We start from the raw sequence: 25,412 nt of genomic DNA, 5'->3' as shown, positions 1-25,412 counted from the left end.
TTTTTTCTTTTACTTCATATATTAATCACAAATCAAACCCTTCAGCACTGTGGTTAAAATGTTGGGCTGCTTTAGATTCACAAATGTGATGCCAATGTGTTTTCTTATGCTCATGGTTTTAAAGCACCTTCAGGGATTTTGAGAATTTGTTTTTCTTCTGCTACCACCAAGAGTCTAAATTTATTCATAATAAAGATTTTTAGTGTTTGTTCTTCATCCTGGGACATCAGCAGCTGATATTTTCCTGGGTGTTCAAAGGGTTTTTGAAAGGAATAATGCCAAAAGAGTCCAGAGTTGTGTGTTGCTGCATGCAACTTGTCCTGTGGCAAATCTCTTTGAGGACTGAGAATCAGCGTGGGGCAGGGACAGTGCACATCTAATGCTGCCTGAATTTCATTTCCAGGTGATGGAATATGAGAACAGGATCAGAGCCTACTCCACACCAGACAAAATCTTCAGGTACTTTGCCACTCTGAAGGTCATCAACGAGCACGGCGAGTCCGAGGTGTTCATGACCCCGCAGGACTTCGTGAGATCCATCACCCCCAACGAGAAGCAGCCAGAGAGTGAGTGCTGGAGGGCAGCTGATATGGAGAGCTGGTACTCCCCAGGCTCTGCTCACCTGCTCTCTCAACTTCCCAGCTCTCATTGCCAGGGCTAGGAAACTTCTCCTGAAGGTCTCCTGCTCCAAGCCCAAAATTAGCCTGAGTCCTTTCATGTTTCCCAAAATGCTGTTGCAGTGCAGCAGAGCTGGCTGATGTGAGCCCTGAAGAGCAGATGGGATGCCTTTCTCCTATATTTAATAGGGAAATATTTCAGTTTTAACTGAAACACTTCCCAAACCTACAAAAGGAGGTTGCTTTGGCAAGGAAAACATCAGCAAGAAAGGTTGGAGTCGATGATCTTAGGGGTCTTTTCCAACCTAAATGATTCCAAAGGGGTTGAGGCAGCCCCATGTGATGCTGCTGGTCAGGGTAGGGCTCATCTCTGCCATCTTCAAATTCTCTGTGGATTGCAGACAAAAACATCACTTGTGATACCTGGGGGGATTTGGCAGTCAAAAAGTGGGAGAGAGACACCTTGCTCTTGTCTGGAAAGCTGTGTCCTGAATATTTAGTGTTGGGGGGGTAGCAGGAGGATTTTGTCTGCATTTCAGAGATTTTTGTCTCCATTTAGAGATTGACGTTGGGGGTCTCAATTTAGAGATTCATGTTTGGGGTGTCCATTTTAGAGGTTCATGTTTGGGGTGTCCATTTTAGAGGTTCATGTTTGGGGTGTCCATTTTAGAGATTCACGTTTGAGGTCTCCATTTAGGGATTCACGTTTGGGGTCTCCATTTTAGAGATTCACGTTTGGGGTCTCCATTTTAGGGATTCACGTTTGGGGTCTCCATTTTAGAGATTCACGTTTGGGGTCTCCATTTGGGGATTCACGTTTGAGGTCTCCATTTAGGGATTCACGTTTGGGGTCTCCATTTTAGAGATTCACATTTGGGGTCTCCATTTTAGAGGTTCACGTTTGGGGTCTCCATTTTGGAGATTCACGTTTGGGGTCTCCATTTTGGAGATTCACGTTTGGGGTCTCCATTTTAGGGATTCACGTTTGGGGTCTCCATTTTAGAGGTTCACGTTTGGGGTCTCCATTTTAGGGGTTCACGTTTGGGGTCCCCATTTTAGGGGTTCACGTTTGGGGTCCCCATTTTAGGGGTTCACGTTTGGGGTCCCCATTTTAGGGATTCACGTTTGGGGTCTCCATTTTAGAGATTCACGTTTGGGGTCTCCATTTTAGGGATTCACGTTTGGGGTCTCCCTTTTAGAGATTCACGTTTGGGGTCTCCCTTTTAGAGATTCACGTTTGGGGTCTCCATTTTAGGGATTCACGTTTGGGGTCTCCATTTAAGGATTCACGTTTGGGGTCTCCATTTTACAGATTCACGTTTGGGGTCTCCATTTTAGGGATTCACGTTTGGGGTCTCCATTTTAGGGATTCATGTTTGGGGTCTCCATTTTAGGGATTCACGTTTGAGGTCTCCATTTTAGGGATTCACGTTTGGGGTCTCCATTTTAGGGATTCACGTTTGGGGTCTCCATTTTAGGGATTCACGTTTGGGGTCTCCATTTTAGGGATTCACGTTTGGGGTCTCCATTTTAGGGATTCACGTTTGGGGTCTCCATTTTAGGGTTTCACGTTTGGGGTCTCCATTTGGGGATTCACGTTTGGGGTCTCCATTTTAGGGTTTCACGTTTGGGGTCTCCATTTTAGGGATTCATTGTATCTCCATTTTAGAGATTCATTGTGTCTCCATTTTAGAGATTGATGTTTGGGGTGAGATGTGGGAGATTGTGTTTTTTGGTCTCCCACATTGTATCTCAAAGAATGAAACAGGTTTTTGTCAAATTAAAACTTCCCTTGTCTCTGCAGACATTTATGAAGAACTTCAGTCCCCAAATGTTAAATATTTGAGTGTGGGGTTTATGTCCAAATTGTGAAACTGTTTTGATATCTTAGATGACAGCTGCTAATTAAATACTGTGTACCCTTGTTCACAGAAAATAACAATATGAAGTGTGTGCAGGAGGGAAGAAAAAATAACCCTGGCATTAGTGTTTAAAGCATGTAGGTGAATTGATATTTAGGATTCCATCCTACATTTCCATTTTCCCTGGAAATGGCTGTAGTTTCCATGTGAATTCATGGCTGTAGGTTACCATCTTGTTTGTCTCAAAACCCCTTGAATTGGTACTTGGAAAAGCAGTAGCACCTATCTGGGAGCTTAAAAACTGAAAACATCCTGTGTTTCATTTCAGCACATCTGATTCTTCTTTTAGTTCTTCCACGTGCTTGGTGCATTTTAGGGTGTGTACAGCAAATAGGTGGAAGAATGCTGAGCAAGCAAACACCTCCCTAGAGACAAGCAGAGGTGACTAATAGGAAATAATTAATTCATCAGTCTTAGCCACTCACTTCCCATTGTATTCCTTTGTTATCCTGGCTGTTGATGTTGTCCCCATGGTGCCTGCAAATGCTGCCAGTCAGTGACACACAGCAGCTTGGAAGGGAAGAAAGTGGTTTTAGGTCTTTTTAGCAAGTGGAATGGGATGGAAGCTGAGCTTGGGCTGCCCCTCAGCAGTCAGGACAGGAAAGTAGGCATCTTGGATTTTGTTGAGTTGAAAAATCTGTCTTCAGAACACTTAGGGAAATTTTGTGGATTTGCTCTTAGATGGAGCTGCTCTATTTGGTTGTTCCTTACCAGCTCTGTACATCATCACAATCATAGTAAATGGGTTTTTTTAACACATAATGAACAGTAGAAGAGTAAAACACTTATTGCTACAATAAAGTCAAACCAGCCATAACCTTGTTCTGAAATGTCTTTAAAGCTGGTAGTAAAAAATAAAAGGAAGATAGGTCTGGTTTTCAGACCAGAAATTGAAAACAAAGAGTGCTACCTGCTGGCCAGATGAGTTCTGTACTTCACATCCTGCTGGTGCTTTTGACTCACAGGATAATTTAGGTTACAGGTTAGTTGGGAAATGCTGGGGCTGCTTTCATCCTGAGTCACAGCTTGGGTGTGCCCTGCACTGGGGCTGGAGCATCCTGCCTTCTTCCCAGGGCTTTCCTTGGGGTTCCTGGTGTGTTCCTGGGAAACCTCCTGGTGGTAATCCCTCAGTGTGCTCAAGCTGCAGCTCATCATTTCAGGGAGTAACTTCTTGTAAAAGCCTCTGCTGTTTTATGGAGAGAAAACACTGAGGAGTAGAGGTGATCTGGAGTAACGAGGTGGCTGAGTCCCTGTTGTGTTTATTTTTAAACTGCTCATCCTCTGTGAAGGTATTGTGTGCCTGATTCATTTTTATGGATTACGTAGGGGAAAGTTTGAGTTATTGTCAATAAAGTGTCAGCTTAATTCTGGCCTGTGTTTTGCTAGCTTGGGAAAATGAATGCCAATTCCTCAGCTCCTGTAGATTGCTTTCTCTGCTTCACTCAAATTTCCTGCCACAGCATTCCCAAGCAGGCAAGCTGTGCTTAAGTAATGACATGAGCTTGCTGAGCTTGGAATGGTTTGTCAGAAGAAGCCAAAGAATGGCATTAAACTTGAAAGCTGCTTTAAAAAAAAAAAAAAATTCCTTTCTGTGCTATCTGGAAAGTTCAAGTGCCAGGAGAAGCGTGGGTGGTGATTTCTGCTCCCTGCAGTCCTGTATTATTTTTATTTCTCTCATGTCCTCTCATACCTGAGAGGTTAAGTTTGCTCCAAGAGTGGATGAGAAGGGGTGGCTGTTTCCTGCCTGGTGCTTCCTTGGAACTCCAGTCCCAAACCAGATGAACATAGGCTGAAATTCTCTGTCTCTGGTGGGAAGTGCAAGGATTCCCTCCATTTCCCCAGGTTTATCTGGGCTCATTCTGCACTGATCATTTTCCTGAGAAAAGTGAGTATTTTGGAGCATCCTGGACTAAGAAGGAGCTGTGTCATCCTCAGTTTTCCTATGGCTTTTGCAATAAGGACTGAAAGAAGTAAAAAATACTACTTGTGTCTCATCCCAGCATGAAATGAAAGCAGGTTCTTGTTGTAATGAAAGCAGGTTCTTCCCAAACCATTTCTGTATTAACCTGCTGGTTATCCCAGACTCCTGCCAGAGCAAAGATGCATTTCAAGCTTCACCACATAATGAGCAGCAAGTCAAATATCTGAACTCCTGGAAGGTGTTTTGGTTGGGTTGTTTGTTTTGTTTGAGTGCCAGAGACCCCAGAGATGCTGCTGAAGGCCAGGGAGAAGCAGCAGCTGTGTCTCTGTGCAGGGGATGGTGGCAGAGGAGAGGAGCCCTGAAGGACAGAGGTAGAGTGTGCAGCTTGCTGCTCCTGGTAGAAAATAGTTGTTTTCCATGTCTGAGCTGCATGGGGAGCTGAGCACAAGCTGGCCTCTGGGCTGGTACAATGCTTGAGTGATTATTTGTCATTTTGATTAAAGTTTATGAAATATGGATCTGGTTTCCTGTGCAGCCATCAGCCAGGAGCTGAGACAAGTGCTCAGGTAATGAGGAGGGGAGAACTCCTGGGCTGTTACAGGTCCCTAAAGTTGTACAAAGTGGTCAGCTGGGATATTTCAGACCTAGAAGGAAACCAGAGATTCTGGGATTCCAGTCCTTCTGGGCTTTCACTCTCTATTCTTCCCTGGCACATCTGCTGAAGAGCTCTTCAGAGCAAGGATGTGAGTGAGAGCTAAATCCATTTGTCTCCTGACCAAGGTGGGGCTCTTCTTTTGTGGAAATACACAATGCCCAGGCAAGAATCATCTTGGAGCCTGTCAGGCCTGATAGGAGAGCCCAGGAAAAGAGCCAAGGAGGAGCAAGAGAGGCATTTACCTGTATGCTCCTGTGCTGAAAGCCACATAATGAGGGCTTCCATACAGTGCCAGCTTGGTGTGGCTGAGCAGGTGTGTTAGGAGTGCATGTCTCACAGGGAAATGGCCTTGTTGGAGCAGGAGGAGAGAGATGAGAACCAAGTGCCTTGATCCTTCCTTCCTGGAGCAGAACAGCCCTGGAATTGAACCTGAGCACGAGGCTGTTGTCCCCTGAGGCAGCTCATTGTTTGCTTGCAGATTCCATTTTAAATTCAGAGGGGAAATACTCTGAATGCAACAATCAGAAGCTGGATTACAGCTCTGGAGGGGAAAGCTTGCTCTCCAGCATTTTCTCCTGCCATAATGTGGCATATCACAAGCACAGTTAGCAGCTTTTCAGTCTTCATAATTAGCCCTTTTATTCATCTGCTGGCAATAAAGGAGTTCATGTTATATATTAAGCAGTGGGGGGAAAAAAAGGCAGATCGTGAGTGAATGTTACCCAAATAATGTGAAAAATCTGACAAGGATATCAAGACTTGGAAGGAATTGAAAAGGTTTTTCCATCAGTGAGAAGCTGCTGGTGTCCCAGAGGAAATCATGGTGGTTTCTAATTGATCTCAACTGTGTTCTTGGCATAATAGAATTGTCCTTCTTCTGGAAGCTCCTTTTTAAAATGTTTTTTAGAACTGCAGTCTATAACCTACTGCCTATGGATTTATTTTTACAAGATAACATGAAGAGCTTAGTAATTGACTGCATATTTATCAAGTGTGGTAATTAGCTGGCTTTGAGAAAATCCATGGAAAGTATGTTTTTGTTAATCAATAGGAATATAATAAGCATTTGATTTTAGATTTGGCTATTGCTGAACAAGAGCAGGAACAAGTTATTCTGTGTTTTTTCCTTAACATAATTCATTCCTTCTCCATGAAAATTCATTCCTTTTCTCCAAAATGAGAAAAGAAAATGCAGGGAGTATGGTTCAGCTGTTGAACACCCTCTTTTCCCCATTGTGGCAGGCAGTGAGTGTGAAGTAATTTTTGCTTTATATTGAATAATTTTTATTTTTAGAGTGCTGTGAAAGTACCATCACATGAATAAAAGTGGCAGCCTATATCCCTGGTATTGGTGAGTAAATGGTGTCAGTCTACTCTGAAATAACATTTTTAGTGGTGCTATGTGCTTAGATACTCCATGGCAGTGCTGCTGTTTATTTGGGACTCCTGGAAGGTGGCATCAGAATTTGTAGAGTAATAAACAGGGCTAGTTAAACATTCCAGGGAAGCTGACTGGGAAATCATTGCAGGACACTGAAATGCTGCTGGCAGTGAGGGGCTGGTGCAGAGCCCTTGGCTGCAGGAACAAAAGGGATGTGGAGGGAAAGGTGAGGGGTTGTGCAGGGTCTCAGGTAAATAGGAGAGTATTTTGGGGCAGATCATGGTGGAAAGCCTGGGTTTGTCCAAGAGAAGCTCTAGGTGATCCCTGCAATCCAGACTGGCCATGGGGTGTGTCCCAGGAAAGCTTGAGGCAGCCTGGTATCTTCCTGAAACGACTCCTGGCTTTCATTGCTGCCTCTCTTGAGGAAATCCTTTCAACCACTTCTGGGAGAATGCTTTTTCAGCTCCTGCCCCTCAGTAAAGATGGAAAAGCTCTTTTTTCCTGGTTCAACATGCCTGTTAGCCTGTGTTCCTGCAGCTCAGCAACAATAGCCCAGCCAGGGGCTGTTTGTCTTGGGAGTGTGGCACTTAGAGCCAATCCTGTGGTGGCTTTAACAACACTCTGCCTTTTGGAAAGCAGAGGTGCAATGACTGCCATTCTTCCCTTCCCTTGTTCTCTGGGATTGTCCTCATCCATGCAGTGTTCCCACACAAATGCTGAACTCCTATTGCAGCTTCTTGGGGTTTTTATCTAATTTAAAGAAGGACCCCAGGCATCAGGCAACAGATCCTCTTTGTTGTTGTTTTTTTTTTTTTTTTGTCAGGTTTAAAGGCTTGTGGAAAAACAGGCAGCTAAGTGCTTAAAAAAGAAAATAAAACTGTCCTGGGAAAAGGAAAATGTATAGAGTAAAAGTGTGTGCATTGAACATAAATGCCTCTTTTCAGCTTTTGAATTGGCTTCTTCCCTCAGGATCAATGCAAGAGGAATTTCACAGAGGAATTGAAGTGTGCAGCTTAATTAATGCAGCAGAGGAGAGGGGACATTGTCGTGCATGGCTGGGAGGGTGACTCTATAAAATATTGGTGGAAGCCAATGTGCTTGTGTGTGCAGTGTAATTGTGGAATCATCTGGGATGGAAAAGATTTTGAGATTGAGGTCGACCATTGGTCCAGCACTGCCAAGGCCACCACTAAACCATGTCCCCAAGTGCCACATCTACATGGCTTTTAAATCCCTCCAGGGATGGTGACATCACCCCTGCCCTGGGCAGCCTATGCCAGTGCTTGACCACTCTTTTGGTGAAGGATTTTTTTCTGATATCCTACCTAAACCTCCCCTGGCCCAGCTTGAGGCCCTTTGCCCTTGTCCTGTCCCTGTTCCCTGGCAGCACAGCCCGACCCCCCTGGCTGTCCCCTCCTGGCAGGGAGTTGTGCAGAGCCACAAGGGCCCCCTGAGCCTCCTTTGCTCCAGGCTCAGCCCCTGCCCAGCTCCCTCAGCCCCTCCTGGGGCTCCAGACCCTGCCCTGGACACGCCCCAGCCCCTCCAGGTCCTTCCTGGACTGGGGAACTGGACCCAGCCCTGGAGGTCCCTGAGCAGGGCCAGCCCAGGGGACAGTGACAGCCCTGGGCCTGTGCCCACACCCCTGCTGGGACAGCCCAGGAGCCATCATTTCCACATTTATTTATTCAATGAATATTTATTATAGTTATTTAGAAACATATGGTATTGATACATATAAAATGACAGTTACCAGCTTATCTTTTCTTGCTGTTCTGTACACAATCATCCATTCATTTTGGTTCTCTATTGAAACCTCTGTGCTTTCCCAGTGTCCAGTTGCAGGAGGTGCCATTAGGACATTCTTTCACTTGCTATTTTTAACCCCTGCCCTTTTTTTGGCTTTCCATGAGTACATGTATAATGTCAGGCTGTCAGGGATCTGTCTTTCAGCAGCATTTCCTGGCATGGGAAAAGGAGGTGTCCCTGAGAAATGACTTTATTATGTCACATGGACATAAGCTCAGCTTAAGTCACCATGCAGATGGATGGTCAGGGTGAGCTCTGACCACATAAAGTGTCTGTAATAAAATAATCACATTTATCAGACAAATCCTACCTCTAAATGCACTAATACTGCATTTATACCCACAGCTTGGAGAAGGACACAATTCACAAGATTAAAGCCTGAAAAAGTGTATGAATATGCAATTTGCATTGTTATCAGGCCCACGAACTATTGAGAAGGTGCTTTCTGGCTGGAATTGTCACAAGTGCAGGAAGCCCTGTGACAATTGCCTTGACCTTTGAAATTGGTGGCAGAGGAGTTGGAGCTGCTTTGGGTCACACAGGCAAGGGGGTCACCCTGGAGCAATGAATAATTCCATTTTCTGCACAATGCCATCAAACTTTCCAGCAGGCAGGAAGGGTTTCATTATCCTCTTTCAAAAGCAGGTGACACAGCAGGCATGGGGAAGGCTTTCTTTTGGTTTTTCCATTTTATTTTCTAATTAAAATTGAAATGAGAATGTGCTAATTACCATAAACAGTGGCAGAAGATGCACGGGACGTCGCTCTGCAGAAGGTTTTATTTCTCAGAGCACCAAAAATCAGCCTCTGCTCTCCTGAGTTTTACTGGAAATGCTCAACTTGAGTTCTGCTTAATCTCTTCTCAGGATGCATCTCCCTCACTTTGGATTGCAAAGCTCAGATATTAATCTTCCTGAATTTTTTTGTCATCTTGCTTATACTTTCAGTCACTGGTGTTAGGTGCAGCCTGCTGGGCTTTGTGCCTTAACTCAGCTAAGGCTGGGATGTTCTTGTCTCCTCTTCAACATAAATAAACATTTTGGGAAGGTATCAGAGACTTTATTGATATAAGCAATCCCTCTCCTTGCCTTTCTCCAAGCCAGCTAAAGAACTCCACTTCTTACAAATGCATCTAAACTTATCTCCTTTAAAATCTATTTATTTTATACTCAGATATGAACAAGCTTTGGATTTGCTTGGGGACAATTAACTATGGGAACAAGTTTTTTTTTTCCCATTTGTGGGCCATTTAAATGTGTTATTAAAAGCACCAAGGGTCACAGTGAAATGTTTGCCTGGTAATAGTGCAGGAATCTGCTTTGGGAAGGGCATTTCAGGCTCTTGAGAGGTGCTGACTGCTGAGCTCTTGCTGGCCCTGCTGTGGTAGGAGGTTTTCTTCTCTGATTTCATGAGTTTGTTGGCTTTTTGTGTTCAAAATACAAAGTACAAAATGTACAAAACCAAACAAAATTTTCCTCTTGTCCTTATGTTTTCTACACATGTTACTCAGACTGTGCATTTTACTTTCCAGTCCTCTCAAACAGAAAGCACAAGAAATATTTAATTCTATGCCATAAAAACTTTCTTTTCTGTAAGTATTTCTTTTTCTCTTGCAGACCTGGGCCTGGACCAGTTCATAGTGAAACGCTATGATGGGAAGGTGAGCACACTGCACTGCTAAATGTATTTTATTTAATGGCTTTTTTGACCTAGAATCCTTCAGTTATTACCTGTGTGAGGGTGTAAGTTAAATGAAGTGTGTCAAGTGTTCTCTTCTGAGCATTTTGGTTTTCAGTAGCATTGCAGTGCTTTTTCTGTAATGACAGAAAGATTGTTTCTATAAAGGGACCTTATTTTAATGTTTACAGACAAATTATTACCACTTCCTATATGCTGGTGGGCTGGGAAATCATGGTTGTAATCACATTTCTTTGCTGCTTCTTTCTGACTGTGTGAGAGCCCCACAAGTTAAATCATTTCAGGGGAAACTCACTGGACCTTTCCCTCCCAGTCTGATCTCCAGATTCCTAAAGGAAGGAGATGCTCTTGTGGGGTTTTTTTTGTGTCCCACCCAGATATTTCCTCCCTATTGAACAGCCTTTCTCTGTTCCCCTTTTGAGCCCAGGTTCTTCCTACAGCTCAGCACTGTTCTGGATGTTTGTGGTGTCATGAGAGGTGTTGATAAAATCTTAATTCTGATCTAGTTTTGTCTCTCTGTGAAAGAGGAGCCACATAGCATCCCACTTGTTGTGGACAGCACAGACCTAATTATCCACAGACCTAATTATCCCCACTGTAAATCCCAGTGGGGTGGTAAAGGCAGCTCTGCCCCAGGACTGGCAGCTCAGATGGACCCCTTGATGCAGATAACTGCAGGTTAGTTAATTTTCCATCACATCACACAATGCTCCTCCAGATTTTAGCAGCATTTTCATCTGCACCATCTGAAAATGAAGCTTTCAAAGGGACATCAGCATCTCCCCCCCTATTGCTGCAGGGTGCACCTGGCACAGTGTCAGGCATTTCCAGAAAGCTTCAACACTGGGGGGAAAAAAAAGAATTTAAAGCTTTATATAAACCCAGTGTGGGCTGAACATGTGCAGTTCCCTGGTTGGTGTTTAGCAGGCACAGGTAACAACAAGATGATCAAATACCTGGGGTCCCTGCATGAGCACTGGGCCACTGTGTGGTTACCCAGGCAGCAGAGCAGGGCTTTGCTGGAAAACAGACAACAGGGAGGTGGATTTTGGCAGTTAGTTTTGATACATAAAGCTCCAAAGCGTGTCATGAACACCTGTTTTCTTTTCCCCTCTGCCACAAACGTGATGTCTGCTTTTTGGGATTAAAAAAAGCAACCCAACCAAAGGAAGGATGTATATTCTTTGCAAAATACCCAGTGTTTCTCCCTGTGGTTTCATGACAGTCTGTTTTGCATTCACTCACTTTCATCATTTTATCTTGTCAAGCTATCACCCTCATCCCTGAGGCTTTACATAAACAGGATTTGTTTGTAGGGAGGCAGTGCTGAATCCCACACTATTCCTGCTGATCGCTCTCCTGCTCCCGAGCACTCTGGCTAAAAGATCCAAAGGCAAATCCTTTCAACTCAACTTTCTGTTCCTTTGCCCCTCAGCACCCAGGGCTCTGACCTGTAGTAGACTGAAATAGCTTTTTATATTTTTATATAACTTACAGATGTTGCTGCTGCACTTGGATGTCTCCGTGCTGTGGTTTGATTGCCTGAAAGTGAGGCAGCAGATTTAGGGGACTGCAGTGGCCTTTGCTTTATTATCTTCTCCTGGGACCTGATTTTTCCACAGCCTAATAACACCCTGGAAGCATTGTACTCTGAAAATGAAGAAATAGAGGTTCTTGTTTGCTTGGCTGTCTGCTTAAAGACACCTTGGGACTGGCTACATCTGGCTGTGGCTATTAGGGCAGTGGTAATGTCCAGGTGAGAGATAATTTGAGGAGAGGATAAAATGAGCTGGCCTTGGCTCTCCCTTGGTAATGAAGGAAGCTGACAGTAGATTGATCTGACAGCAACTTGTTCTCATTTTGTTGCTTGCTTTGGGTTCCAATTTAAAAAAAAATAACACTGCTTTTACTCAGCCAAGCACAACTGAGGTGCTGCAGAGCTGACCTCACACATTCTGAGTTTCACTTGCATAGTGATAAAACCCTTTGCATCTCTCCCTCCATGCCTGGTTCCAGCCACACATTCCTCTTGGACTATCAAAGCAGCCTCTGCTTGGAGAGGATTTGCCTTTGTGTGCAGGAGGAGCTGCTGAGCTCAGGCAGAAGGGGGAGAGGGTCATCCCTGTTCCCCTAAGCATCCTTATGGGTGTTACAGAGAGGAAATGGGAATTGTGGTACTCATAACAGGCCTGGTCACTAGAAAGTTCTTCTCCTTTTTTAAGGAAAAAGGAGTTTGTGAGCTGTCAGACATAAGCAAGCTGTGCTGCTGAAAAGCACTGGCAATCCAGAGGTCAGACCCTGGCTGAAGAGTGGCAAAGAGGATTGATTTGAGTTCCAAGCCAAGTTCCAGAGGTGATGTCTGCATGCAAGCAGTGGTTTAGAAGGAGATGCAGTTATTAAAAGGTCTGTGCAGTTAGCTGCATTTTAATGCCATATTCCAGGACAGTGTTTGTAGCATCTGTGTGAATTTTGAGCACGTGTGTTTGAGATCTAGGTGCTGCAGCATTAGGGGGATGATGTACGAGCTGCTCCTTTCACAGAACCCATTTTATTTAGGCAAAGCTGCCATCAAAACAACAAATGGGCCATTGTGGGGTGATCAGGACTGACCTTGCCAAAGGATTTTGGGGAGTGATGTGCCTCTGTATTGTGCTTTTGTTGGGTTTCCCAGCCAGCTTGCTGTGCATGTGACTGAGTGCCACGGTGAGAAGATAAAATCCACTTTTTCCTCTTCTTCCTGCCCCTCCTTCTTCCTACTGGTAATTTATAGAGTTACTGGAGAGGGAGGTAGATGTTACTGCCTTCTTAATGGCAACAATGCTCCTGTAATTTGAGCCTAAATGTTTTTCTTTCACTCTTGCAAGACCAAAAGCCCTGGAGACACTCAGGCAGCACAAACCTTTGGTCAGATGTGTGTGCCAGCACGGGCTCATGCTTTTGGGCTGAGCGTGTACAGGGAGGCAACCTGTGGCTCCGTTTTTGTCTAAGAGTGGTGGTTTCTTCCCTTGGGAAACAAGCTCAGCAAAGTAGGGGAAAAGAGGCATTGATTACTATTCATTCAGAGTAGAAAGAAGGTATTAATCAGCTTGCAGACATTTCATATGGAGCCTGAGCAAAAGGCTGATGTGAGAACAGGCACACTCTCAGGGTGTGCAGCTGCCCAGACCATGATTGTCTGTCTGCTGTGTTTCCACTGTCTCTTCTCTCTTGCATTTGGCAGTGGGAAAGCAAATGCATTTTTAACCCATCTGTAGGAGAAATAACTCATGTTTTAGTGATGAATATACTCTCACTAAGTAGTAGAGACTTCTTAGCACATCCAACCTGGCATAAGCTTCATTAACATTACGTAAGTTGTCATGCAGAGTTTGTTAAAAATTTTCTTTTCTTGTGCTCTCTCTGTTTATTTTTTTGGCTTATGCATTAATGATTGACAAGCTTCATCTCTCAAAAAAGTAAAGAAACAATGCTGTTCATGTAATTACTCTGAATTGTGAGCTGCATATCCACCCTGTCCCAGCCTGGTGAGCCAACACAGGAGCTCCCAGGTGTCCCCCAGCTCTGCAGCCTGGTGGAAAGGTGGAGGTGAGCTGCAGTGCTTTAAGAGTCCTCTGGCCTATTTAGGAAACAAAAGCCCCACTCTAGATGGCTTATTAGTTTAATTAGGATACACTTGACTTGCTCCTTTTTCTCCTGTGGGGAGAATTCCTTGCTGCTGCTCAATAAGAGCAAGAGCCTTTGAGCTACCAGCAACAGTTTCCCCTCCTGCAGTAAGTAATTAGAGAGGCTTTCAGTGCCCTCTAATTAAATTTATGACTTAAGTATTTCCTGCCAGCATTTATGTTTACTTCTCTAGATGTTTGGGCACGCCATAAAGTAATGCCAAACAAGGTGAAGGACAAGGAAAACACTTCAAATGGTGCCTCTAAGTGCCAGTAAAATATCTCTAGAATTCACTTGCACTGGATAATGCAGGGTCATGTCATGGCCCAATGCAATGAGTATCTTCAGCTGCCCTGACCTGAAGGTGTGTGTCCATTAAAGAACACTTGCTAGGAGGCAGATTTCTTTCCAGATGATTTAAAGAGCATCTCGGGAGCAAAGGAGTTGAAATAAGTACTCAGGGAAGATCCTCAAGGAGAGGACTGGAGGTAGATGCACCATCCTTTTCTGATGGGTTGAAGGATCTTGCTCACAGGTTTGAAAGAGTGGGAAGGAAAGGAGCCTTGATTTAGTAGCTGGAATTTCTGGGATCCTTTGCTCTGTGGATGGGCTTTGCCTGGAGCATGATGCTCCCAGCAGAGTTTGATAAACTGCCATAGACCCAAACTTGCAGCAAGTGAGACAAGCCTAAAGTCCTGCTGTCCTTCAGGAGCCAAACACTGGGTCAGAGCTCTGAGCTCCCTGGAGGTTTAAGTGCCTCTGAAACCTTAATTCCAAAGGATGCAACTCTAAATGTTGCCTTACCAAAAGCCAGTATCAATTCAGTAAAGAGCAGCATGAAGTGCAGGTGCGCTTGGAGGACACTTGGGATGTTCTCCAGGTTAAATGCAATGAAAGCAGGTTAGGAGTTCTCTAAATCCAACTGTGTGGGGTCTGGCCAGTATCTGTTGTGACAGAGTTTGAAATGAATGTGTCCCCAGCTGGAGCTGGTGAGGCTGGGTTGTGGTTTGCTTGGAGACACCTGGAAGTGTTTAGCCATTCTGGTCCATAATCCATGGGAAATGTCACTGTCCAACTTCAGATTCCCTGCTTTTAAATTCCTGCACTCTCTGATCTCAGCACAGGTAGTATTTGCATAATAACCAGGAGGCACCTTCTTACATGGATAATAATAACCTTACACTGCTCTGTATGACATTCCTCTGCCATCCCTAAAAGGGCTCTAAGGAAGTGGTTAGACAAAATCCTTGCCTGTGGCTTTGTGGAAGCAGAGATGCAGTTTCTTGCAGATAACCAGCAAAGCTGAGCTGAGAAGGTTTTTATCTTCTTGGTTTCTTTCTCTGACACCCTGTCCATGTTAGTTGGTTTCTTTGCTTATTGGCTTTCCCCTCCCAGCCAAACTTGGCCCTCCTGTCTGCTTCAGTTAGTTCAGATGTTTCTCTGTTTGCTGGGACCTGTGTGGACACTGAAATGTGCAAATTCTTTTCTTGGTTTATTTTTAATAAAACTGGATTTCATCAAGGAAAATTCTAATTTCTTCTAACACAGTGCACAAACATCCCTGTGGGCACCTGGGCTGCTTTGAGTACAGAACAAGTGTCTTCCTTTCCTAACTCCTCTACCAAACATTTGTGGTGTATTTTGCCTTTGACAAAGCTCTACTTTCTGTTATCTTTGTGTATCCCTAATTCTGCTGCTTGTTTCCACAGGGTTCCTACTAAAATCCTCTGGTTGTTCTTTGTCCTCTTTTGTTCTGGTTTCCAGGTCCCTGGCAGGTGTTTCTTCCAGCTGCTAATATCTCTGATACTTGTCTTTATTCTAATTCTGGTTTGTGCTTTTTTTTGGTATAACCAAGCATTCCCTCATTTTCTTCCCTTTTCTAACCCTCTCCTCTCCCACCAGGATTTCTGGCAGGTACAAAGCAGACAGCATGTGCTTTGATTAGTTTGTGCTTCAGACCTCATAAAATGCACTTTTCATGTGAAAGGGACAGTGTATGCTCACCTCTTCCCCCTGCTCCTCTCATAAATACTTCAGAGTGCTCTCCTTGATCCTCAGCCTGCAGGATTTATTTCAGAACACCTGAGTTTGGCTTGTGGAGAGAACAGTCCTCAGAGTAACCATTAATACCTGGCTCTATTAACAGAACTGCTTTGAGCAAAGCTCAGATGTGTGTCTCCCTGCCCTCCTGGTTTCACAGTGTCCTCTGAGGCTTCTGTCTTATTTTGCAGCTCAATGAGACTGTGATAGAGCTGGCTCTGTTGGAAAATAGTGTTTTCCCCTTGAGGCCACCAAGTTAGTTTGAATCCCTGGCCAAAGGCTTTGGGGAAATGTCATCTATTTGAAGGTGTGTAGGTTTGGAAAAGGCTACATTTGGAAACTTGAGTTTTTCAAGTTACAGAATTATGTAGAGTGAACTGTATTAAAGAATATGTTAGGTAGTCGATATTTAGTTGTTGTAGTTCTTAAAATGTTTAGTAGGAAAAAGTACTAGAAACCAAAGGGGAGTTCATTCAATATTAGTAAGTAAAGAGGAAAATATCTTTAAGCACTTTGAGTTTGCCCTGTAGCTTTGTGACATTAATGAAATCCACAGGGAAAGTTAGGGAAAAATAAACAACTTGGTAATAGGCCCTCAGTGGGTGTAGGCAGTCTTTTAATCAAAAATGGATTCTGGGGTATTTCTGGCTTTAATTTCTTTGCTAGTTTTGCTTGTGTTAGCTTAATGCTTAATACTTGAGGGACACAAAGCTCTGAGAGCTCTGTCCTTGGGTGACATGGTGTTAGTATGGAAGGAAAGGGTGGCAGGGAGAGCTTTAGGAGATGCTTGAACTCACCTGGCTACAAAAGGAGGTAAAATCTGGGTGGCAGAAGCAGGTGAAGAAAAAAAAGGACTGAGAGAGGGAAAGAGAATTGACAAGATTTTGGTGGTGAGTACCAAGTGCACAGCTCCAACCTCATCAACTGAGCCAATGTTTAATAATAATCACTTTTTATAGAGAATTATTGTTTTCCTCTTGATGTCCTTTCACACTGGGATTTCTGCCTGAGAGAAAGAGCAACACAATGAGTTCATCTTGGTCATGCAGGCTGAGATGAGGGAGAGCAGCATCCCAATTTCCTTCAGAGACCTAAACAACCATTTAAATTCCAAGGTGGCAAAACTCAGCTCATTTTAGAAGCTTGATGTGGGCCATCAAGGACCCCAGTTTCAATCCTCCCCATTAAATTTCAATGCAAAATGCCCCAGTGGTCCTGCAGATTGTGATTTCATTACCCTGCAGAGGGCTGAGGGGAGCACAAATGTAGACTGTCCCTTTTCCAAGGCATTTCCTATTTGCTTTTCCTGCAGGGGTTTCTCCCTTGCATGAGTGGCTCTGCTGCCTGCCACGGGTTGGGAGAGTCTGTGTTGTTGATTTTCTGGGTTGTGCAGAATGCTGGCCTTGCATTTCAGGTGCCCTTTGTTTGAAAGGTGGTTTGAATATTTACAGCCTTGCTGAAAGGGAGGGAATGCAGATTTCTCTTTCCAGTCACAGGAGTCCACCTGCAGTAAGAATTGCTGCCCAGGTTTTCATTCTCTGCATGTGCTCAAATGTAGAGTGAGAGAACATGCAGGACAACCTCACCCATGTCCAGCTCTGTATTTTTGTCCCCCTCTGTAGATACACAGATAAAATAACCCCCCAAAATCAAAAGGTTTTGATTAAAATATACTCTTGAAAGGTATTATCTGCCAATTATGCAGTATTATCTGCCAACAGTAAATTTTCAGCATTTTCTTAGGTCAGCACTCAGCCACCACAATTTGCCATGGAGAGCCTGTTTGTGTTTGCCTGTTTTGGTGTGCAGACTCCATAGCAAATTATCATTCCTAGTGGCTCCAGATAATGTGAACTTTCCCATGGCTAAAAGAGGTTTATGAGTTTCAAAAGGTCCTTGTGCTGTTTTCATCACAGCCTCAAATACTTTTTTCTTATTTAATGATGTAGAAAAAGTGATATAAAAAAGCCAAGTGGTGCATTTAAAATTACTTATTTTGCATCCACATTATGGAACTGATTTTAAACCTCCTAAATCCCTCAGTTTTCCCTCAAGTCCCATTTTTGTCCATGTTTCATAGTGCAGTGGGACCTCTCCTATCTCTTTTTCCCTGGAGGACTTTGGAACATTTGGGCTGAAAGGCTCAATTTTTAAATCTGATCCTGAAAGCCTTTTTATTTCTTTATTCAGTTTTCTTAAAGTGAGGTGCCTGAAATCTCTAGATACATGGCTTAGACTCTTTAAGGTTTAAATCTTAAAAAAAATGAGCAGTCTAAACTCCTCCTTTTTTCAATTCAGTGTTTTGATGCAGAGTTGAAAGCATTCATATTTTCAATTACCACAGCAAGATGGTTTTGCACTGGAATTTATTGAGGGTTTTTCCTTGTCTGTTACCAAGTCTCTTAGTATATATTTCCCTGGATTTTCAACAGGAAAAAGCTACAATAATCCCCACTTGTCCTGCTGGCAAATAGGACTTCTTTTCCTACATGCCTACAGTTAACCATGACAGAAATACATTATTAAGAAAGAAGGAAATACATTAATAGATGTCTTATTTTAATGTTTTATAATAAATAATAATAATAACTGAAGGTGGTCAGTTGGGACTGAAAGAGAATTGCTTTGCATCCAGCTGACTTCACTCATGGGTTTGTATTTGCTCAATGCAATAATGGTCACCTGAAGATGTTTCTGTTCAAAAGGAACAAACCAAGTACAATGATGTTTGTCAATAAAAGGTGGTTTATTCTTCATCTAAAATCCCTTGCTAATTGACAGAATTGCTTCCTGGTTCTGGAGAAACACCCATTATCTGTCATGGATATTTATTTTATTGTTGTTTTGGAAGGCAAAAGTGGTCACATTGGGCTGATAAATTCCTGAAGCTTTGGTTCATGGAAGTGCAAATGTAGTGCTGAAATGTAAGTTACAGGAAGAAATATGCCCAAAATGTCCTTTCCTTCTCCAGATGGAAACCCAAACTGGCAGCTCTGAGGGATTTCCCAAGGATGTGTTCTTCCTGAATTAAATTGGAATTAGGATTTCCCAAGGATGTGTTCTTCCTGAATTAAATGCTGTAGTTTCTGGAGTGCCAGCTGAAGTGGAGCTGCCAGTTTTTAGGTGGTCAGGCTTTTCTAGCCCTGCATTAGGAGTGGGAGCAGCAGCACCATGTGCCCATCTCTGCCTCTGCAGAGAAAGCATCCCTCCATGTGCAAAAACACACCTTTATTTTTCAGATTTGCATAATTCAATAGTACCACGTTTCACTCCTCACTCAGCCCTGAGAAAACCATTTGAAAATCCAAAATAAAGATAATATTTGGCAAGGAACATAAGGATTCCGTGGGGTTTTTCCACCAATCCTTGTTGGGAGCTGTACCATGTCCTCAGCTTAAGGGAGGCTCCAGCAGCAGATGAGTTTTGGGGTGGAAGATGTGAAGTTTGTGATGAATCTTTGGGTGCTTTGCAGCCAGCCTGTACATAAGGAACTCTGGGGAGTTGCCTGCATGCAGCACAAGACTTTTTCCTCTAGCACATGGCTCTGGGGAGGCTTGGTCACTGCATTGATCTGTTCAACCACATCTTGGTGCTGATTGAGCTTGGAGCCTGACTTGGGAAGGGCAAAGCAAGCTCTGTATCTTGAATTTGAGTCAGTTTTTTGACCTGTCATCAGTGTTTGGAGCTGTAAGAGAATCTGCCTGTACACCTGTCACAAGTTTTGTTCCACTCAGACTGGACTGGTGGCTTCTCACTGAACTTACACAGCCATGCTTGTGCCAAAAGCAGTGAGATATTTGGATTTCTTTTTCCTTTTACGTGTTAATTTGGATGTCTGCTCATCTGTGTGCTTGATAAGTATGAATCTACTGCTTGATTAAAAAATACATCATAATTGTCAATTGTTCCCCATGGCTTGCTCACCTGTGAATGCTGGTTTAAAGGGGTTTTTTTGGGGTGTGCTGAATGATCTTAACCAATTACTCTGGTTTTGGGAGTGGATTTAACATAGAAAAAAATATTAAGTGGAAGACATTTGACTGTTTTAACTGAACACTTTGAGGATCACCTCGTGCTCAGATACAAAAGGGTGTGGTTAATTCATTTGTGGTGATGATTTGTCCCTAAAAGAAGGTGGAGGTTTGGAAAGGGATTTTTCCTGGGTGTTCTGATACCAAGCATCACCTTTCTGGCTGAGTGGGAGTGTGCTGGAAGGAAGGTGGGTGTGGAAAACACTGGTTTGAGCTGTTAGTTAGAGCTTGAACTTTGAGGGGTGACAACAGCCCACATTGTGCTTTATTGTGAAATATATAGATTTATTTTATATTATTTTTCCCAGGAAGTTAGATATCATTCCTTTCAGCAATGTTTGGTGGTGGGGAACAGCTCCTGGGACAAGGATGCTTTGAGCCTTCCCCAAAGTGGGGTGAGCTTCCCACAAAGTTCATGGAAAGCAGTCAAACACACAGCTCCTCACTGAGACAGAGGAAAATGAATGGGAGAGTTGGGAAATCTTTAAAGCTTCTGTTCTACTGCTGGGAAGCTGAAAATCTGATTGATCAGGGCAGTTGTTTTCTCTTAAAATCAGGGGGAGAAATTCCCTTCTCCACAAGCTACAGGCAGCTGAGCACTGTAGTTACAGCTTGTGCTCCCTGGATTAGTGACAAGTAGATGCTGGTTTTAATATAAATAAATAACATTTTTTTTACTATGTTTGCTCAAAGGAAGGCACAAATGGGTAAATGCTTCTCCCTCCCATCTGTCTTTATATTTCAGAGACCAACTAACTTAATATCCTTTTTTATTGTTAATCTGTGGATGTGCTTTCCTCTTATGAGGAATATTTTGAGCTGTTTGATGCTGACTATGAATTTTAAGTGCAGCAAAGAAGCCCATAAAAATTAATAAACCACCTTCTGGAACTTTTTCATGGGATTCTTTAAGCAAGATGCCAATAGCTAGATTATGATCAATGCTGCCCAGGAGAGGCAATCAGAGGGAGAGGCAATAAATCACAGGAGCAGGTGAGATGCTGCTGGCAACACCTCCAGCAGCAGTCACAGGGAGCTGCTTTCTCCCCAAATCCTGCCTCTGGTTCAGAGGAAAACCAGATGTTTGTTCTTCACATCAGCATCAATGTTATTTCTTGCTTTGGATCCATCTTGGTGGAAATGGAAGCGAAACCATTTTTTGAGGAAATGATATTTCAGCCTGGTACCCCATAATCATAACTGGCTGTTATCTTGCATCCAATGAAGGCTATTTGCCTGTTGTCTGCTGGTAGTGACTCACCTCTTATTAAATTCCTGGTGCTCTCCAGGTGGTAAAGGCAGAGTTACTGGGAACAATTTTATGTGATCAATAGAACTGAACTCTTTTTCCCTGGAAACTGTTTTTTTTTTTTTTTGTGATCTATATGATTATTTTTGTCTCTTTTCTTGTGGTTTCCAAGCCAGATACAGGTTAAATTTTCATCTAAATTATTAGCTGAGCTCATCCCCACTCTGCAATCACATACAATGGTGAGTTCTCTCTCAAAAAAGAAAAAAACCCCAAAAACTTGAGGTGGATGAGAGACATCAGCTACAGACAGTGGAGAAGCTATGAGCTAACACTTGCTGGGGCATCTCCATAGGCTTCCAGTCACAGCAACCACCTGGTTGCTCCAGACTTTCCTTGCTTTTGGCAAGCCTAACCATTCAACTTGATGTGATGTTTTGCCTGCTTGTTTTATTGTTGGTTAACCAGTTTTCTTTCCTTTATCTTGTATATGATGGGATCTCCGCTAGACTGAGGTAACGCTGGGGGACAGTTGTGTAGCTGGACCCTCTTGTGGTGGTGTTTGTTGGTGGTTTTTTCCTAAAGCCATTCCTAAATCCAGCCTTGCTTTCACCATGCCTGTGTGTGCTTGCATGGCCTGGTTTCCATGGAATAACCTCACCCACCTCTACTCTCCTGTGTATTAATTGAATTCTCCTCTGTGTGTGTGTGTGTGTGCCTCCTCCTGCTGTGTCCTTAAAGTGGGTCACCAGTGTGGATTCCCTAACAGTTCTATGGATCCTTTGCAGCCTTTGGGGGTTCTGCAGATCAAAGGGACTCAGATTTTTAGCTTAGTAAGATATTGTGAGCTGATAAATGGAAAAGAACTGGAGCAAGAGGGAGATTGAGTTTGGTTTCAGGCTGGTCCTCCCTGTGAGCTCACACACACACAGTTTGGATAACTTTGATCAGACTTTATATTCATGTCAAATAATCCTTTCTTGGCTCCTTTCTACAACAGAGTCTAACTAAAAAGCTGTCAGTGCAATACAATTTCCTCTTTGAATCCTGTATTAAAGTCTGAGATTTTTACCACTAATCTCAAAGATTGAAGCAAACTGGCCATAATAATGTAATAATAAGCAAATATATTTATGTTTCAGCTGGAAACATAAATATAGTAGTTTTTGTTTCTGAACCAACAAAGGAATCCCATGCAATTCCTTGTCCTGTTTGGGATGGGGAAGCACTGATCTTTGCAGAACTCTTCTGATCAGATCCAAAGGCTGGGAAGGGTCCACCAGATATGGATGGAGCTAGTAGGGGTGTGTGTGTCCATGGAATGGCTTGTTGGTGCTAAGGATACAAATCAAACTTTCATTTCTGTGTTTAACCTGGTGCTTTCTGTGCTCTCTTTGGGGTGTGGCTGGGCTGGATGAGCAGAAGCTGTCCCAGGAGAGGGAGAAGTTTGCTGACGAGGACAGCATCTTCTACGCGCTCGGAGAATGCGGCCTCATCTCCTTCTCTGACTACATCTTCCTCACCACCGTCCTTTCCAGTAAGTACACAGGGATTTTCCCTGCAATTCCTGCCTTTTTGAAGTTGTCAGGGTCCACAAGCAATAGCTTGTTGCCATGCATTTCCCTAAAAGGCCTTCTGGATTGCCTGCAACTCGAGTTGAGCAATTGCTGGTGCTTGATCTGGTTTAGCCTGAGCTTTCCAGTGCTTTGGGAAGACAAGCAGATTGATGACTTCTAAAGATTTATTTCTCTTTTTGAAATGTGACAGATTTTTTTTTAATGAGTCACTTGACCTGCTGTTCAGATCTGTAAATGGAGATGTGTTCTTGAGCTGTGTTCATGTGATATTCTCTTGGATTTGGATGAACACAGATCTCCAGCTTTTCACTGGTTTCTCACCTCTCCAAACTCCTTTTCCAGCTGTATTTTCACTTGGGTGAGCTCGGGTTTGTGAGTGATGTAATCCAATGAGGAGAGAAGTTAAGCTGTTTACATTTCAACCAGTATCATTAGATACCTTCTGTCTTTTCACCCTGCTGCCCTTGACTTGCATTTGTGATATTTCCATGATCTGCTAATCTGTTCCAGCAAAGTTGTCTGCACTCCCAGTGCCAGCACTGAGAAGTTTGCTTTGCTGGCAAGAACCAGTGAAACTGAAGCCTTTGATAATGTCAAATGGCATTTCTAGACTTTCTTCACGTGGAAGTCAAGCTCAAAACCTCATTTACAGAGCTTCTCTGACTGCCTGGAAGGTGCTGTATCATAAACAGGAAAGTCAATGGCAGTTTCTCAGCCCCATTAGTAAATGTGGGGTCAGGGGGGAATAAGCCACTGTCCAAATAAACTTGAGACATTTTATTTTTAGATTTAAAAAAAGAAAACTTGGCCATCTAATCTTGTAAGTGTCCATTCCATGCTGACCTGATTTGTGAAATTAGAAAACTGGATGCTTCCCAGTTACCTGCAGAGCCCAGTGCTGCCTGCCCAGTGCTGTTCAGGGAGTCATCTGGGTTAGTCCCTGATGCTTTGTCACAGCAACAGGTGCTTTATTCTCCCCCCATGTTGTTGCATGTTGTAACAGGAGACAGGAGAGGCAGCTCTTCATTAGCTGAGGATCTATTCCTGGCAAGCAGCAATGCTCAAGGTCTTGTTTGTTGTCAAATGGACCTGACGGGGGCAGACTTGTGTGTGACCTTCATGTTGTGAAAACAAACAGATAAAGCTGGTTCAACAAAGGGAATTTGTTTTATGACTTTAATTTGCTTTTTTTAATTTGTCTGAGTCTCCAAACTGGCTCTTAAGACCTTTGCAGTTCCTTTCTTACATTCATCTGGGCTGTGCCAAAATGATCTGGGGTATTCACTTGTGTCATGAGGGCTTTTCATCTGAGCCTCCACAGATGACAATGAACTCTCAAACCTCTGCTGTCACATTACTGAGTGTGGTTTGGAAAACACTCTTGCCCTTGTTTTTATGGTTGTGCTGGTGGTGAACAACCCCCTAATCAAGTACACAGGGCACAAAATGAATTTCATGCGCTTCCACAGGCAGCAGTAAGAGAAATTGTTCTTGCTTTGCTTTAAATTGTTTGTTGTGAGAATAAAAGAAAAGGACCACCTTGTGTTGGAGGAGCAGCCTGCCTTGTTTTGGAGGCTGTGAGGGAGGGACAGGGTTTTATTATTCCTCTTGTTCTTGGGCTTTTGTGTGTGTCCACAATTACATGGGAGTTAGATTAATGAGGAGACAGAACTGGCCTTGAGGAGCCACACTGGGCCTTTGAGGGCAAGGCAGGAGCTTTCAAAAAGGAAAATTAAAGAAAAAAAAAAGGAGGAAAAAAAACTCCAAGGCTTTGAGGCTGACTTTTAGACATTTGGGGAGTTTGCTAAATGATTCCTGAGGATGGAGGAATGTTTCTGGAGCTCCTGTTAAACAGTGATTCCCCAGAGGAAGAGTTTGGGTTTCATTTTTAAAGCATTTGCTGTTGTAAAATAAATTCCCAACCAAGCCTTACCCTGTGGCTAAATAGAAAACTCACTGTTGCACCCCACTGGTTTACTCTCTGAGTAGTGAACATTACCTTGAAGGAATCCAGTAGTTCCTGATTGGGTTCTTTTCCCTAGAAATAAACAAATAATACAGAGAAATAAATAAATAAAATAGAATGAGGGAAGTAAATCTTAAATGTGACAGCTCAATATTGGTTTTCTCCCTGTGTTGTTTAAATAACCCAAGCATTAAGGAAGTATCTGGACAAGGTGGAGCTGTAGATTACACCAAATAGATAAACCCAAATAAATATTGGGAAAGGAAGGTGGCATATTGAGCACTCAGCAGGATAATCAAAAGGGGGAGTGGGAGGTTGGGTCTGGGGGGGAGGCAGGAGGGAGAGTGGTGGGGAGAGATCCATCATGGTCTGCTTTGGCTCATTGCATTCCAAACTGATCAATGAGAGCCTTGGCAAACAAAAAGCCCCAAGGGCTCTGTTGTGCTTCCCCAAACTCCTCATTTCAGTTGTCTTTGCAGCTTTACCTGAAGCTCCCTCCAGCTGAGTTCTGTGGAATGGGGAGTGAGAGGAGGAGAGAGGGCTGGAGGCTTCATTTCATGTTGCTCTCGGGCAGCTGTTTGCACATTGCTCAGAAAATGAGTCTGTCACCATATCTTATTTACGAGCCATTTCTCACCCCAGCACTGTCTGTTCTCCTTGGTTGCTGTATTTCTGTGATGTTTTTCTTTTAAAACAACTAATAAATTGGCTTTTAGCTGTTCAGCAAGTCAGCCTTCTGTTAAAAGCAATGAGAGCTGAGGGGCCCTGAGGAAACTCCACAGTTTCTGTTGCTTCAGCTGCTCCTTGTGTTTTGGGGCAGAGGTAGAAAGATGAGCAAATTCTGGTGGAATTTCCCTTGGATCCTTTGAGTGTTATAGGAAAACAA

The 25,412-nt window shown here is 43.4% G+C and overlaps 1 protein-coding gene across 4 annotated transcripts in view; it reads left to right on the top strand.

Annotated features, from left to right (window-relative positions):
* The window catches only part of MICU1 (mitochondrial calcium uptake 1), a 95,227-nt gene that overhangs the window by 26,601 nt on the left and 43,214 nt on the right, over positions 1-25,412 (top strand). For 2 of the 4 annotated variants that reach the window (XM_077183462.1, XM_054637599.2), the window contains 3 exons: positions 404-566; positions 9,919-9,962; positions 22,406-22,520. In XM_077183462.1, coding sequence (XP_077039577.1) covers positions 404-566; positions 9,919-9,962; positions 22,406-22,520 — 322 coding nt within the window. Of the gene's footprint in view, positions 1-403; positions 567-9,918; positions 9,963-15,644; positions 21,499-22,405; positions 22,521-25,412 lie in introns of those variants that run through there. The other 2 variants (XM_054637598.2, XM_077183463.1) reach the window with 2 other exon arrangements.

The sequence above is a fragment of the Agelaius phoeniceus genome, chromosome 9 (genome assembly GCF_051311805.1).
Source record: "Agelaius phoeniceus isolate bAgePho1 chromosome 9, bAgePho1.hap1, whole genome shotgun sequence".
Lineage (NCBI taxonomy): Eukaryota > Metazoa > Chordata > Aves > Passeriformes > Icteridae > Agelaius > Agelaius phoeniceus.
This window is presented reverse-complemented; position numbering and strand designations above follow the sequence as displayed.